The 17905-nt window shown below is 36.1% G+C and overlaps 1 protein-coding gene across 2 annotated transcripts in view; it reads right to left on the reverse strand.

Annotated features, from left to right (window-relative positions):
* LOC134530865 (matrilin-2-like) overlaps positions 1–9451 on the reverse strand; it is a 39218-nt gene extending 29767 nt beyond the window's left edge. Inside the window, exons 1-2 of one of the 2 annotated variants that reach the window (XM_063366131.1) lie at positions 9390–9451; positions 1782–1994 (exon numbers count right to left, since the gene is read on the reverse strand). In XM_063366131.1, the coding sequence (XP_063222201.1) occupies positions 1782–1845 (64 nt within the window). In that variant the 5' untranslated portion in view covers positions 1846–1994; positions 9390–9451. Of the gene's footprint in view, positions 1–1781; positions 1995–3333; positions 3420–9389 lie in introns of those variants that run through there. The other variant, XM_063366130.1, reaches the window with a different exon arrangement.
* Between the last annotated feature and the right edge of the window lie 8454 nt (positions 9452–17905).

Here is a 17905-nt window from a genome sequence, read left to right on the forward strand (position 1 = left end):
TAATCGACACTTGAAGGTCACGCATTGTTGTTTGTGATATCCTGTGGAAAAAAATGTCATCTCAACGCCGTAAAGCATTTACGATTGAGGAGAAAGGTGCAATTATATGCAGATTAGAAAATAGAGAATCTAACTCTTCTCTCGCAAAGTAATTTGGCGTGGGTCATTCGACAATCTCAATTATTTTCAAAAACAAGAACCGGATTAAGCAATCGTTCAATTCAAATGTTTTGAAACCGAAGAGGCTTCGAAAATCGCGACAAGAAAATGTTGATCAAGCATTAATTCGGTGGTTTAAAATCACGAGAAACAAGGGAATACCTGTCAGCGGCCCCATGCTACAGTTAAAGGCAAATATTTTTGCCACGCGTTTTGGTATTCTCGACTTTAATTGTTCTGCAAGCTGGATCAGTCGTTTTAAAGTTCGACATAACATTGTGGCGGGAAAAATTGTCGGTGAATCTTCGTCTGTTGACAAAATTCAACAACAAGCTGGTTGACGTCTTTGTGGCCGAATCTAGAAAGACAATTTTCTGATGATGAGATTTTTAATGCTGATGAAACTGGACTGTTTTACAAATTAATGCCGGACAAAACTTTGAAATTTAAAGGTGAGAATTGTAGTGGAGGCAAGATGTCGAAAGACAGAATTCTGTCGTGGTAGCAGCAAATATGAGTGGCACAGAGAAAAATAAATTGCTCGTTATTGGAAAGTCACAAAAACCAAGATGTTTTAGCAGTGTCAAATCGTTACCTGTCGATTATGCTAACAATCGTAGAGCTTGGATGACGTCAGAGCTTTTTTAAAAATGGCTTCGAAATTGGGATCGTGATTTGGTGAAGAAGAAGAAGAAAAATATTTTATTGCTTGTTGATAATTGCCCGGCGCATCCAAAAGTTACTGATTTAAAGTCTATAACACTTGATTTCCTTCCGCCGAATACAACATCAGTACTACAGCCAATGGATCAGGGAATAATACGGTCACTCAAAACTCATTTTAGAAAAAACATTGTGCTCAAAATAATTAATTGTCTTGATGCTAAAGAAAACAACTCTTCTACGAAAATAACGGTGCTAGATGCAATTCTGATGGTTAATGATGCCTGGAATAAAATGTCACAAAGTACCGTTCACAACTGTTTTAAACATGCTAGATTCATTGGAAACCACGACGGTTTACCTGTTCAAACAGAAAAACATGAATTTGATGAAGAAGATGACGTCCCTTTATCTTTGTGGTCACGAAACCTAAATTCAGATTCTTTAGCAGCACCGGAAATGTGAGAAGATTATGTTGACATCGATAGTGCTTTTCTCACATCCGAATAACCCACAGATGAAAATATCGTACAGAACATTAATGCTAGGGAACACCTCGAAAGGTAAGAGGAAGTTGAGGAAGCACCATTACCTACCGCAGAAGAGGCATTAAAGGCTGCAGAATTATTATCACGATTTGTTCATAGCAATATTGAAACTGATAGTAATTTGACCATGGCGATGTTTTCTATACACAATAGTATTAGAGACTTTTATTACAATAAAATGAAGAAAAAAAGCAGATTAAAATTACAGATTTCTTAATTTAAAAATGAAAAATTTGTACATATATGTATCATGTTTGTACACGTGAGTATCGAATGCAACATTGTGTCAAAATTTCAAAGCGAACGCTGAAGAACTGTCGGATTTTTAAGATCAGAGCAAACGAACACTTAGGTTTCTATTCCTATAGATAGCAGCGAGGAGAGGGCGTGGCCACGGCCCCGGCGACTCACCTCTGGGCGGGGCTTCGCCGCAGACTGCAGCCAGCGCCGCCACCACGAGCAGCACGCACCGCATGTCGAGCTTCGAGCGGGAGTGAGAGCCGGTTGCAGCCGCACGGCGGTTATACGAGCTTCCCGCGGGCAGTCACGTGTCCTCTCCCGACACGGCAGTGCAGCGCTGCGAGCCCATCCCACCACTAACATAACCTGGCGGTTGAGAAATACCTACATTTAAAAAAAAAAAATAAGTTTTACTAATAAAGAAGACATAGAGACATTTCTTAAACATAATGACTAGAGACCTGCAAAATTCGCGGATTCGTTTCGTGATATGCTACAATTCAAATAATTATACCTTAGCGCTGCTTCTGCAATTGGTTCACTGTTAATCTGGAGTAATGAGGGCCAATTAGAGACCCTCGCTCAAAGAAGTGTCGAATCACAGACACTCGGTCGTGACGACTCACAAGTCAGCAGCCAATGAACAGTTGGCATTTGCCCGAGTGTGTAGAGTGTAGTAGAGTCTATCCTGGAGGTAATTGAATCCGCGAATTTTGCAGGTCTCTAATAATGACTAAAAAAATAATTTTTACAAACTTTAATATTTGAGAATTTACGGAATTGTGTATTAACGGAGTGGCGTATTGAGTATGATTGCAAACTATTATACTTTTTTTGAATATTTTACAATGTTTAATTATATTGTTAGCAATAAAATAAGAATGGCTGCCATGTGCACATGTGCAGACGTGTGCACGTGTGTATTTTTAGCAATTGAATTCGTAGTTATGAATTTCAACACACATACTTTGCGGCTATTCAAAGAACTTTAACATAGTGTTTTGGTTGTTCCGTATTGGAAAAAAGATGATCTGAAATATTTATGGTAAACATTCCCAACAACGAACTACCAAAAAATAAATCAAGCAAATCAAGGTAGCTAACATTTTCTTTCGAAAAGTTAACATCTTTTAGGTTGTTAGGTTGCAGATGAACACCACACAGTTGGCTGATTTCCAAAGAAAATAAGAGCGTTAGTTATAGCAGTGAGTTGCAAATGTTATCTTCCTTGCTTTGTGGTCCCTCCCTATCCATGGTCAGCGTCGTCCACTGATGCGCCATGGCATAGCCTGAAGGGTATGTTTTTGGAGATGAGGTCTGATCCAGTCACACTTCGTCCATTCCTAAGGTATCACTTTAATTTTTATTTTAGCTGAACCGCTTTTATACATTGTAATAATAAACTTAACCTATAATTGTAATAATAGTGTATAATTAAATAAATTATAATAGCTACATGCAATTATAATAATATATATTTATTTCATAGCCAAAACATTTGATAAACTCCATTATCATTAAGATATAAACTGTCCATTTCACAGTACGAACCAAATCTTTCAGCATCTTTTTTATATATGTTTGGGATATATATCTGTCTCACAGGCGTATGTGGCCGCCGCAACATGAGACGTGCCGCGCTCGTCTGGTGGATTACAAGGGTTGTCGCTTCCCCGCTCCAACCCTCCGCTCCCCGCGCGGCGCTCTGCCTCGGCGCCATTACCTGACACCTGGCAGCTGCCGACGTCTTTCTCGATAATTCTGGCATCGGGTCGGTATGGGAAGACGCGACTGGCCCCAGCCGCGCTCGTGACTTCTTGAAGTGGCGCCTGGGCCTATATAAACTCAGGACGCCGGCCCCCGAGGGAGTTTTCCCGCGGTGACAGTGCCACGGGTGCGATGGAGTTCCGGTGCGATAGTCCGGGCGATAGTGTCGCGGGTGCGGCGGAGTTCCGGTGCGATAGTCCGGGCGATAGTGTCGCGGGTGCGACGGAGTTCCGGTGCGATAGTCCGGGCGATAGTGTCGCGGGTGCGGCGGAGTTCCGGTGCGATAGTTGGGTGGCGAGAGTGCCGCGGGTGCGGCGAGAGTCCCGAGTGAAGTTCCGAACGAAGCGTCGAGTGAACCTCGGCGAAGGGAAGTGCGACAGCGGCGGCGGAGTGCGGCAACGGAGTCCCGCGACGGAGGTCCACAAGGGGTGCTGCGGCGAGAGTTGTGCCAGAGGTGCGGCCCAGCGAGGTGTGCGGTGTGTGAAAACCGAGTGACTGGGGAATAAACATATTTATGTGTAATTGATTGTTAGGCATTTTAGAAGATTATTTTTTAGTGGTGTCAATATTGGCAACCAATAAAATTGTGTAGTAAATTTTTTAATTGGGCTATCCATTTAAGAACCCAGTAATTTTCCCACGACGATTGTTATTGTTTTAATAATCCGTAACAGTATTTTACCGATAATTTATAAAATATATGTAGTCCCATTTTACGTACCTTACAAGCAATACGTATACGAAAACGACGTTAACGACAATCCACCAGACACTAATATCGGTATAAAGATTTTAAAATGCTCTTAAAAAAACATGCGAAAAGTTTTACGCACTTAGGAAGAGGCCGAAAACAACGAAGAAAATGGCCACTAACAGGAAACCTGAGAATAAACTTAGAATAAAAATAAACTTCCACTCAAGCAATAATGACTGACAACGGAACTAATCCTATACAGCTGAAGATAAAACAAATGCAGTAGCTGACATGATCGAAAACCAGTTCTCCACCAACACAGATATGAGACAGGGATTTCACACGCGAAACTAGCCAAGCTGTCAACTATGATGGTGATGATGGTAATGACGATGTGCGTCGATGAGTACGAATATGAGTGCGATGAATTGCGTTTTATCGAATTGCATACATCATACCAAGAATGGCTGTACACTGTAATTGCATACATCATACCAAAAATGGATGTACACTGTAATTGCATTCATCATACCAAGAATGACTGTACACTGTAATTGCATAGATTATAACTAATGTCTTACACTATATTTTTTTTGTAAATGGAACATAAAAATTCATGTAAAATTACAGTTATTTGTGAATGTGTACATTCACATGAAACAACAGAATAGTGATCGCATTAATACTGGGTTCAGATTCTTACCCTAGCATTTATTCTTTGTGTTGCCCCATTACCTACAATACTAAAGTTACTTGTAAACCGTTTCCTGAATAGCTTTCCGATATTAACTGCGCATATTAATAAGCATGATACAGCAAAATAAAAACATATTGTGGTATATTCGATTATCTTTCCCGTGGTTAAAATAAATTATGCTTGAATGAAACATCAATTGAAATATAAATTGATGTGCCAAATTTCGAAATAAGTACTCAGTATTCTCTCGATAAACGTATTTCATATATGTAAACATAACCATAGCCATGTGTTGTACAAAGTTACAATACACTTCTTGTGATGTTACAAACTATTTCTTGGAAACTGGTTTCCAAAGGAATCTTTTGTAAAAGTAGAGAAAATTTATTTTCTGTGTAGAATATACTACATGGTTTGGAGCCTCTTGTCTTACATGCTTGCAATACACATTTTAGTAATAGTTGAGCGCACCAGGTTACTGTCCGTGCAGAGTATTACTGGTTATTCGTATACCCATGGCTTTATGCATGTCATTGATGTTTACTGTGGCGAAAGTCATTCCAAGTAACGGCACTGAAGCCCTCGTGCGGTTAGAATGTACTTTGTTAATATGATTGTATTGTTCTTTAAAAAGTACGTAGATATTGTGGTCTTATAAAGTCCTAATTATGGTACAAGTAATTAGTCGGGGCATTTTTCATGTACTGTTATTTTCGCAGCCTGGTAAGTTATCTCATCGAAAAAGAAATGGAACTAAAAGCCAAAATGTTCATTTTTGTTCTTACTTAGCATTGAACCCAGGACATCGAAGTTTATTATAGAAATATATTTTCTTCAAGTAAGGTTATATTTAATTATTTACTCTTTAATAATTATTTAAAGCATAAATTAATTATTTTATGCTGACTATAGATCACGCCAAAGACTTTAATCGATCAAATAAATAAATATATAAATTGATAATTTATTTTTAATCGTTTTGATTTTTTCCTGATTTTATGAGAATTTTTTTAATATTTTTAATAGGGCGGCTAAGATGACCGTCGAGATGGGAGCCGGTAAGATGCCTGACTATTTGGTGACTGGCCTTAGTACTCTCTAGCTCATAAGTGAAGCAAGGTGGCAATGACACTAGCAGACTTCGGCAGAAGAAAATAAAATACAATATAGTGGTCAGTATTGCAACCAAGATGGCTACGTCACACTGTCTAAGTAATGCATGACTTAGTTTTGGGGGAGGGAGGTGAAATCAGTCTTTTGGTGAACATCATAGAGGAAGGCTGTATTTTGAGGAAATTTGAGTGGATGCTGGTTATTAACATGATATTTTCAAGATCAAAATAGAGATAAAAGGCCAATATCATATACTATGGCTGCCAGTTCACAATCCAATATAGAGTCCGTGACGTCATCCAATATGGTAGAATGCTCAGGCTTCACACCCTAAACTCTGTGTCAGAACAAATTAAATTTTACTACCCATGAAAATTATGTAAATATTTATGACAAATTTGTACTTACTTGTTCATATAACTTTTGAACTGACAGATAAAAAATCACACAAATTCGTTGTATCTTAAACCACACATTGTTTTATGAAACAGTTTACGATTGAAATAATTACAGATTTGTATATTGTCATCAAACAGAATGAGAGGTTTCCCTTTGTATGCGACCTGTTTCTTGGTATTTGTATTTGAAATGTGAATGTGAGGAGCTGTTTTTCTTCAAGTTAATAGTAAACACTATTGGTTCATTCTCTACACCGGCTACACTTGCAACAAAATTATACCAACGTCGTTTCACTCAACCGGATGTGATGTAATTCGCCAAGAAAATTATTTATTTCTTCCAGGTGTAGATATACATGTAGCAATATATACATTTCCTACATATCCAATAACTTCCGCCACTAAAAAATACTAGCGTTATCTTTCAACTTCTCTTAACAACACTGTCATGAGTTGACATTCTCGAAGCACTGTTGTTTAATTAAGAAATAAAACTGTGATAGGATTTGGTAACACGGCATTATGGTCTTTTTAAATATGATGAATCATTTTAGCTCATTACGGTATGGCATTTTAGCTCATTACAGGCAACGCCACGGTGATGACAACTGTGACGTCCCTATGCTTGCAAAAGCAGGGTGATTTCGCGGTGGTTTACCATTGCCTTCTGCGAATGGAGGTGGGAGGGACACCACAACACCCAGTCCTGAACCCAGACCCGGTCACGCTAGCTACTACACCAGTGGGGGGTTTGAAATATTATGCTTTTAAATTATAACAGAGAACGGTAAAACAAAATGTTCATTAAAGAACTAACACATTAACTACTTTATTCTAAGATACATTTCGTTTTTCGCATTGATTATGCTTTACCCAACATATGCTCGTATTGTTTTAAAACACTGCAAGTCAACAAATAGAACCAAAGCATTTTGAAATATGATCATTAGGTTATGAGTAAACCTAGGCACTTTATTGTTGTTTGTTAGACTTTGAAGGCTACCTTCAGTTTAGAAAATATCGGGCATTAGACTTTATAATTTGCTTGCTAGTAATCCTCTTGAACAAAGAGAATAATACGAACAAAAAGTCGGTGATTATGTGTTATTTTAATACTCAGCTGTCAGTTAAACCAAAATAAACATATAGATGAAATTTCTCGTGATATATTATAACGGTAAAAAGTTATGTATATAATCTAATGAAATTTAAAACAATATATATCGTGGTTTTACACGCATTGTAGAGTATTTATGAAAATTATTTTTTTTTTTTTAGTATATAGTAAATGACTGTACGACGTTTTGGTAAAAATTTCCTTTCCATTTTATATTTTAGGACTTATTTAAACTCATTTTTAACCGACTTCAAAAAAGGAGAAGGTTCTCAATTCGACTGTTTTTTTTTTTTTATGTTTGTTACCTCAGAACTTTCGACTGGGTAAACCGATTTTGATGATTCGTTTTTTTTATTTGAAAGATGGTGCTTCCCGTGTGGTCCCATTTTAATTTGGTGCAGTTCTGACAATGACATCCATGAGAAAACCATATAAGTATTAAATTTTCATTAAGTAGGTATGTGCGCGACAAATGGACGAATAACTTAATATCATGCCAAACCGATTTCAATGATTCTTTTTTATTGGAAAGGATGTACTTCAAGGGTAGTTTGATGAGAGTTTGGTTAGGTTTTGATTATGAGATCCATGACAAATAACGGAAATCTTCCATTCTTAGGAGCAAATTAACGATACTCGACCGAATCTTTTATAGGCTATCCGGATATTTGAGTTACCTACCGTAACGTCGTTATGGTCAAGTAATTTTCTTAGTCGAATATGATGAACAATGGAACTCCTTAACGGCTTACAGTAAGGGTGCGATCTGTGGCAGAATTTCTAACTGTCTGTAATCAAATTGCAATGCGCTTACGTTCGTTGCTGCATTACAACATGACGCAAGCGTTCTAATTGCATTACTTAAGGTGTATTATGTGTGACATTCATTGTCGGAAGACAGATTTCGTAGTCTCGTTATTTCTGTCAACGATCTATCGTCGTGTGGTCTATTTAATAATTTTTTGGCGTCCAAATCTGACAAAGCTATGCCTTCCAAACTTTTTACATGACTAAGTGCAACATATATTTGCCCTTTTGCAAAGTTATTTTTACCAAAGTCGATTATCGATATTTTCCCTGTTAAAAACTTTTTTCATGTAAAGCCGCATTTTAGAAAGTCTTCTTTTGCGCTCTTCGCAAGTCTCTTTTGAAATTGTCGTCGAGGTAGATTTCCTCTGTTGAGATAGGCGTTTTTCCCTGACTTCGTTTGTTTCATTTAAACCGCGCTGTCTCATATGAGTAGCACGTTTAGTAGGTCTACCCATATTCAGACAAATTAGTTAGTGTAATTCATATTCACTAAAAATCAAAAAATAAACACAACTTTTAACAAAAAAAACTACTTCAAAAAAACCTATTCCAAAACAAATTAATATGCATTAAAAAGTAAAAAAAAAATAATTGCGTATTCTTCTATAACTTAATAATCAACTTACTTTTTCTACTCATCAATATGTAGGTACGATCTATGTGTTTACCACGCAAGAAGGTAGGTAGGTACATACCCACTTCAAATCTAACTCAACACATACCTATGAATAACAAACAATGATCAAAATATTTTTTTGAGTTCTCCTAAGTAAAATGAAATGGAAAAATATTAGACTACTTAAAAGTCAATCAAATTATTACAATAATATAATTTAGTTACAATTATTGTTATTTTGGAGTTGGTGTCAGCCAAGGAAACACTACAATATACCTAGCAATAATAATACGAAAATACTTTAAGAATTTTTTTTTACAAATTAACTTTTATACGAACGACAATATACTGTGAATACTGTGACATAATACCAATACCTAATTAAACCCATTTACAAATTAACTTTTATACGACAATATACTGTGACAATATCTGCAACCTTGAAACGACATAAATACCAATACCTTATTAAACCAAACAAACGAACTTTAATACGATACTATGCTGAGACATAATGTAGCAAACGGTGATACGAAAATATAGGCAATATTAAACACAAGGACTTACCGTAAGAAGGACGGTGTGGATTTAGAACGAGAAGGAAGAATCTGGAACGGTTCGTAATGAAGTGACTGGTATCTGGCGCGGCGCGTGCCCACGTGTCCACTTGCCAGCTGCCCTCCCGCCCCGGCCCGCTCTCGCCTATCGCCTCGTCAAGTCGCGCGTGCCTCGCCTATGACTATGTGCCTACCTTGGCTGACACCGACTCCAAAGATAACAATAATTGTAACTACATTATATTATCGTAATAATTGATTGACTTTTAAGTAGTCTAATATTTTTCATTTCATTTTACTTAAGATAACTCTAAAAATATTTTGATCATTGTTTGTTATTCATGCATATGTGTTGAGTTAGATTTGAAGTGGGTAGGTACCTACCTACCTACCTTCTTGCGTGGTAAACACATAGATCGTACCTACATATTTATGAGTAGAAAAAGTAAGTTGATTATTAAGTTATAGAAGAATACGCAATTATTTTATTTTTTTACTTTTTAGTGCATAGTAATTTGTTTTAGAATAGTTTTTAGTCGGTTTTTTGTTAAAATTTGTGATTATCATTCATTTTATTTCATAATTTTTTTTATCTTGTTAGTTAAGGTCAGTGTCAAGATAACGCCACCTTCAACCCAACCATTAATTTAAAAACAATACGATACAAGATTTCCATAGAGCGTTGTGAATCATTCCGAAAATATTTTACAACATTAACAGCGCTGCTGACCTAACTTCGAGATAAGGTCACCTTTATGCCCGCTCTACGATGGTACGGAAACAGAGACAGATCACGTAAACGAAGACGGATCTCGCAGAACATTTCACTGTTGCGTCTGATGCTTCTAAAATGCACGGAAACCTGACAGATGACAACTAATGAGATTGCATTTAAAGGTTACAAAATATTAATTTAATTTTAAAAATATATTATGCATCGAAATCGTATAACAGGAATAATTTACATAAACAATATAAATAAACGACAAAGTAACAACAGAACTCTATATTTTCTTGTACTTTAAACCATTTTAGCGTATTTAGAACATAAACAAAAATACCTACCACCACATCCAAGTACTCGGCTACTATTGGTCGCACGGAGAAACGTAAACGGAAGAGCTCAGCTCTGCCGAGCTAATCCGTACAGGTCCTTCTCTGTTGGCGAGCTATTGTAGAAACTCTGTTCCCTGAGATACGTCTGCATTTACGTGATCTGTCTCCGTTTCCGTGTCATTGTTGAATGTACCCAAGGTTTCGTAAATACATCACCTACTAGTCTGTAGTGTAAGAATAATAAAATACAGCGAGAGAATTTATTGCGCGCAGTTTAATTTTGTAAGTGTTTATCGCTTGTTAAGCAATAAACATGTGTTAAAGTGAAGATTAATGTTAGCAATTTTCGTGAACGTTTTTACTGAATAGTGTAGGTAATCAAAAATATGTATCATTTTTGTGGTTTTAAAAATGTTTTGCGTATCATATATGAAGACCACAAGGTAAGAAATAGGAATGTCAAGTTAATGGAATTTATGGCTACAGCTATTTAAAGTTTTGGCACTGTATGTTTAGTGCGATAATGTTATAGATGCATAATGAAACTTTTTTGCCACAATCGGTGAACATTGCAGATAGTAAAACCATATAAAATCTATCTCTAATAGTATTGTAGTAAAAATATTTATAATGTTTGTCTCGTAACTACATATATCAGTTTACAAAAAAGAGGATTGTCAAAGTACAAAAAATACAAGAAAGAGAAATGTCACAGAAAACAATTATACATGTTTGTTGAAAACAACACTAAATCAAACCTAACAGAGCACACAAACACCTCAAATTATATAAACATAAAAATGTATCAGTAATAAAGTTCAAGGAACCTCAATTGAGTTAACTGGGTAAATCTATTTAGTGTTGCTTCTCCTATTGTTCTTGTTGTTTGCTGCTGGGGTAGTCTTAAGGGGCAGGGTTTCGAGGTATTCCTTCCCTCCTGGGTTACAAAATTGTTTCAGTTGCTGGATCTACTGTATGTGGTTATAAACAATACACGAAAGATTAGATATGAAACACATTCACATTAGTTACACTCAATCAGGGGCGTAGCCAGGGGGGTGGTTAGGGGTTCAACCCCCCCCCCCCCCTTAGCAACAAATCTTTAATTAATTTGTTATTCATCACTCAAATAAATTTCATATTAAAATTAATAAAAATTTTACCATTACAATATTTAAATTTAAATACCGAAAACTGCAAAAATAGCACTATTTTACACCTTAAAATCCAAATTTTCCCGTGGGAGGACCCCCGGACCCCCCGCTTTAATACGGGGGGGGGGGGGGCTGCCATGCTTCTTATCACCCCCCATACACAAATCCTGGCTACGCCAATGCACTCAATTATATAACATTCTTACTTTCACGAAGGTATTCTGACATGATGAATTCACCTTTCTGCAGTGACTGATGACAAGTGGCATATTGGCAGGAACTATGACATCAGACTCCCAGTATCCATTGAACGTGTCCCTATGCTCCACAATTCGAGGATGGTGTTACTTAAAAAACAATCTCTCGAATGGGTCTTGAAGCAAATGTACAGTTATGTCTATACATTGGTGTCAAAAACTCCGACCAGTTTCGGAGTAAAGAATGATCAACCACAACAACGTGAAATGGAAAAGGTTTACAACGGGCTGATTCAAGTTCAAAAATCCAATCCTCAGGTGTTTCAGCAGGGCATTTCAGATTAATACATGCCATAATACGGTCACACTCCAAATAGGAATGTCCACGTATGGGGAAGGTAACTTTCATTCATTTCAATCGTTTTGCAAAATATACCACATAATGCAGAAATCTGAAAATGGTCCAGTTTTTATTCTGTCCAGTACACGAGTCGCGGAAAATCTCCAGAGTTTGTACTGCAGTATCCAGTATCTGATAAAGGAAATGATTAATCATTGATGCTACTTCATTAGATGCCTTGCCGCCAACAGTTTCTGGGTAACGAAAAAAAAACATAACCGGATGATATAATGTGTTATGTTAAATGAATAAAGCGATAACTGTCGCCGATAGTAAACATCATTTGTGCTTATATTAGGAACTGGTAAGTTTTTTAGAAAGTCTATTGTGATAGCTTCATATGTAACACTGTTCTTGCTCTCAATTCTTGCCTTCTTTCTGTCATAAAATTTGGGCTTTTGTTTTGTGTTCTTCATTTTGTATTTCTATGTTTCGCATTTTCTGTTCAATTGATAGTTTATCTCCTAAAGATACCAGTGAAAGTAGTTCTTGTTGTAACTGTTTTTATCTGACGGATACTTATCGCAAATGCCACATGTGTCACTGCGAGGGTAACCAAACGATATATTGAACCTGGTTGTGAAAATTCTTCTATAAAACTCATAGTTCCTCTATAGTCTCTGTTTTGTGATTGCTGCCATCTATCGGATTTTTTCAAACTAAACTATTGCATTTGTAGTACATACAATTCAGTTAACTCCATAGAGATACTAATTAAAGTATTATAATGGACATACACTATTGCAGCAAAAAGCATATCACAGAAAACCAGAGAAAACAAACATAAAACACAGAAACTGAGAACCATAGAAATGGCTGCAAACCTGAAGAAAACTTTATTGTAACCGACATTGCCCCTTATTGTATCTTACCTCTGACATTCCCCCTTATTGTGAATTTCAACAATGATATTCCTCTTTTTTACAGAGTAGGCCTACACAACTTGTTCACAGCATGATAGCACCCTGACCATTCACTGTATTGCAGTGTACACGATGTTAAACTACAATTTTGGACTATTAACTAATTTTTCATAAAAACATGACATTCCCCCTTCTTGCCATGTGGTCTTCATATATCATATAACCTTAACAGTATACTACTTAGGCTATAGGCTAAAAACCCAAATTTGAACGTCAAATATATTATTTATAATTAAAATTTAAATGTAAAAGTAAATAATATTAACAAAAATTTGTTTTGATTGTTTAGCCTAACCTCAATACATTACGATTTATTAGCTCCCAAAGTAAATATAAAAGTTAACATATTCTTAATTACGGTAATTTATGCAAGAACAATTTTAAGGTGCAAAACTTTATTTTCTGTAGGTGTATACATTTTTGGTGTGTCTTAAGTATAACTTCAATATAATTTGTTATTTCTAAGTTTTGAAATTATATCTTAAGAAATTGTATTATATTGTTGATTAACACACGAATGTCCTTTGAAATGAATAATTTGATTTATTGCTGAGTAATAAAATGTCTCTCATCAATTATTTTGATATCAAATACATGGCACATCTTCATTTAAATGTTTACTTTAAACATACCACCAAATATATGTGGTGTACAAAATTCGTTTCATTCGAACATGTTGGTGTTAACACCTGCCAGTGTAGCCATTTCAGATGCACTGCATTTTTCTACACCGGGTACGATTGTAATTAACTATTGAAAGAAAAAAGTGAAAAATTACTCAAAGTTGTAATGTAAGTAGGTCTATCTCGAGTTTTTTATTATATTTGTTATAAATTTTGATCATATATTCTAGAAGACAAAAGGTTTCATAAAAAAAATTGGTTGTCTGTAAAGTCGGTTTACGGACGATAGTTTAACGTGACAACGTCATAACAAAACATTGATGAAATGATTACATACTTTTATGAATAAACTTGAATCATTTTTATTGAATTATCACTATTTTGTATAGATACAAAGAAGGAGTGAAATTATATCTACAATTTAATTGATAAATTTACTTTTATTTGCACTCATTAATTCAAATATGTTTATTACTTTAACGAAGAAATTATTTTAACTATAACTTTTATACATGTTTGCTATTTAACTTCTTCCAATCTGTGTTATTCTGTTAGGGATAGGACGATGATAGGAAAAGTAGGAAACGAATGGGAGTGTTTCAAGTTTAATGTGCCTCGAAAACGTCAAATCGATGGTTGTTCCAATCGAGTGGAAGAAAGATAGATGCGGCGCAAGCGTACAATGAGCGTAACGGGACACAGCGTAACGGGACAATGTGCGTAACGGGACACTTTTTCGTGCGTGCAGCCGGCGTTCATCGATTTATTAGACGTAACGTCAAAATGCGAAAGATTATACGGAGCGTTTTTTATGTGATGGCTTAAAAACACACTTGATTCACAGGATAAAATCAAATGAAAAATTTTATATTACAAATGAAAATACAGCTAGTCATTCAGTTACTTAAATATTAAGGAAAGAGCCAGAAGAAAAAATGTGCTAATTTTCTTGACTCACAACTTCATCTTTTACTGGGTAAACGCGGAAGTTTTCTTTCAGTAGAATGTCGACACTTTTAAGCAGACTATATTTTATGATGATTTAAAGTACTGTTATGTGGTGACCGCATAATCCAGTATGTTTTTCGCATAAAATATTTCTAAAACATTTTCAGGTTTTTCATTGCATTAAAACCTGAGATAGGCTTATGTATGCACATTATTTTCGTAATAAGTAACGCATTTAAAAATACTTCATATATAAATAAATTCCGTCTAGTTACACTTGAATGTGAAATTGGAATTAATTGGTATCTCACGAACCTATCCTACGTAGCTGCCATGCAGATAGAAGCGTCAGGACACATAACACACATACATAGATATGTGTGTATGTTTACCTGCCGTTTAACAGAACAGTAGAAAATAATTAGAGGAGCCCAAAAATATATTTCATAAATGCATAATTCTAACTAATACTAAACAAGGTTGTTAAATTTCTCACTATGAAGACTATTTTCCTTGGTACAACATTTGAAGGGAAAAACTTAATCAAGAAATTGCATAAAATATTTACGTAAAGAGACCACTTCCTTAACAGATAAATCACTGAAAACCAGTGCTATCCATACTTAGAGGAGGCAATAAAAGATACTTGTGGTGACAATTATCTACGAATCCAAAATCAGCTGTTTTGAAAATCCTATAGGGTGACTTAGCATATTTATCTAGCATGATAGTGTAGATAGCAGTGTGTACTGTGAATATAGAGGATACATTTTCAACCTTTAAACGTATTTTTGGCATGCACATTTAGCATAAATGAAACAGGATACACTTACCTGAATGTGCCAGTTTCCAAATCACCTTAGATGTCTACCACGGGGTGGTAAACATCCTGAGGTATGGCCCGCAACTCGTTACTCATTATTTTACATGGCGAGTTCCCCAGGAGGCCTATTACCACGTCACTGCGAAGCAAACAACGCAGCATATCAAAAAAAACTTGTGGGATTGTTTTTAAAATACTACGTCATCTGCTTCTGAGAGCTCATGCAGTTCATCAGCGAGTCGCATTGTCCGTATGTGAAGCTCAGCCCTTCACTCTTCTGCCTGCAACCGCTGGTTCCTCCGACCCCACTGCTCGAGCTGCCTCTGCCTGCTCATTGGCCAGCTGTTGTTCCTCAGTCTCCGCCAATGCCTTGTTTGCTCTCGCTGTGAGCCTGTGTTCGGCCTGTTGTTCTTCTGCTCTCTGCACCACACGCTCACGAACGAACAAGCCGTCCCTTCCCCTCTAAAAAAATTCTGCATTTATTTGCTGATGATTGCTCGAATTTTACACAGAATGGCGTTATTCAGAATTGAAGATTGATTAACGTTTACAATTTAAAAAAAAAAAGTAAAAAAAAAGTCACTTCTTTCACCTGAAACCGAGAAATGTTAAATAACGATTTTAGTAAAATGATGACGAACATTATTTGTGATAACAACAGATGTGTTATCCTATCCGCTCCACACAATCCACATTTCCTCAGCGTAAGTGCAAAGTTGAATGAAGAATTATAAACAGTAGAGAAATCTGGTAGCACAGCCAAACTATGCGCTCAATTTTTGTATTCATCCGGATGATTTCATTGATGAAACAATTTTTTAAAACAGAAAGAATGGGTAATGGCAACTCCAGCTTGACACTGGTCAGAAAATGATACCTTATTTTCATTCAAATGGTAACTTCCATTATGTCAAATGTGCTCACATATTTTTGCAAGATATGCTAGCTCTTAAAGATAACATGGTTCCTATTGAATTTTAAAAATTTACATCTGAAGGTTACTTCACATTAAGATGCTCTGATAAGTTTTAGTCTGAGATATGATCAGATATGACTATTAAGCAAACCCTCATGAAAGTAATGAAGATTTCTGGTGGGTTCACTCGTGGAAGAGGTATTGCGGACAGTTTTCTCACTCATTGGACTATGGAGTTAGCTGCATTAGAGAACGTGTGTACTGAAATTGAGAACTACTACAGCTGTGTATCGGCTACTACTGAACAACATGTTGATGTGAGAGATTTACTTATTTACAGAGATGATAGTGATGTTAATAAACTAACTTATTGGCCAGTCATAATCCTTTTCCAACTGATAGCCACTTAATATCAAGAAGTGAAGATGTCAACTGTCACTTGTCATTGGAGATTGGTTCTAGAGTAATGAGAGGTATTATGAACAACAATTTTTAAAATGTTCATTTCAGATGTAAATATTCAGTGGTTTCTCTAGCAACAACTAACCACATAAACACGAGCAAAGGAATAGTATCTCTAGATACCCTCATGATTTTTCATAGGCTGATTATCTTTAAACAGTCTGATATGATCTGAAAAAATACTTTGAGTATGAACTGGCTCCCTTTCCATTGTCATTTTTCTCAGAAGAAGACATTCGCAAAGGGATAAAGTCCACAATTTACTCTGCTTTTACGCCCATGCCAAGTGACATAGAAATGGTAAAGTGCAAGATTGTGTAATAGATGGGGGCTACCTCCAGCACAAAGTTCACTGTAATTGTATCGAATGTTTTTCTGCTATTTTGAAAAAGGCAAAAAAAAATACCACCTATGTACAGCGATATCGTGGTCAAAATGTTGTGGTTGTCTTTGATGGTTACCCCACTGAAGAAAATTCAAGATGCACAAAAAGCACTGAAAGAGCTCGCCGTTCCCGGCTACAATCTTGTACCGAAGTTATCTTTGATGGCACAATAATTCCACAGATGCCAAAGGAGAAACTGTTAATCTCATTGCTTCAGAATTAATTTCAGCAACCATAAATGGTTACCAAACAGGCTACAGATGATGCAGAAAGCTGCCATTTCGTTGTCTTCTGAACACGATTCTGTTGTAATGGGATAAGATATTGACCTTTTAGTTTTGGTAACAGCTTTAGCACCAGACAATGTGTTCTTTTACAAATCTGTAAGGGGTCACATGGCAGATTCTTTGTACTTCAAAAATTTTTAAAAATAAAGATATTGTGGAAAACATTGCTTTTATTCATGCGATAAGTGGCTGCGATACAATATCCCCTCTCTTTGGACAGGGAAAAATGAAGTTTTGTACCAAACTTGAGAATGATGCTTCCCACAATAAAAGTGTTAAAATTTTCAAAGATCCAGCTGCAGAAAAAGAGAAGATCACGAAAGCCACTGCAACATTTCGTGTGGCCTTTATG

This window comes from Bacillus rossius, chromosome 3, assembly GCF_032445375.1.
Source record: "Bacillus rossius redtenbacheri isolate Brsri chromosome 3, Brsri_v3, whole genome shotgun sequence".
Lineage (NCBI taxonomy): Eukaryota > Metazoa > Arthropoda > Insecta > Phasmatodea > Bacillidae > Bacillus > Bacillus rossius.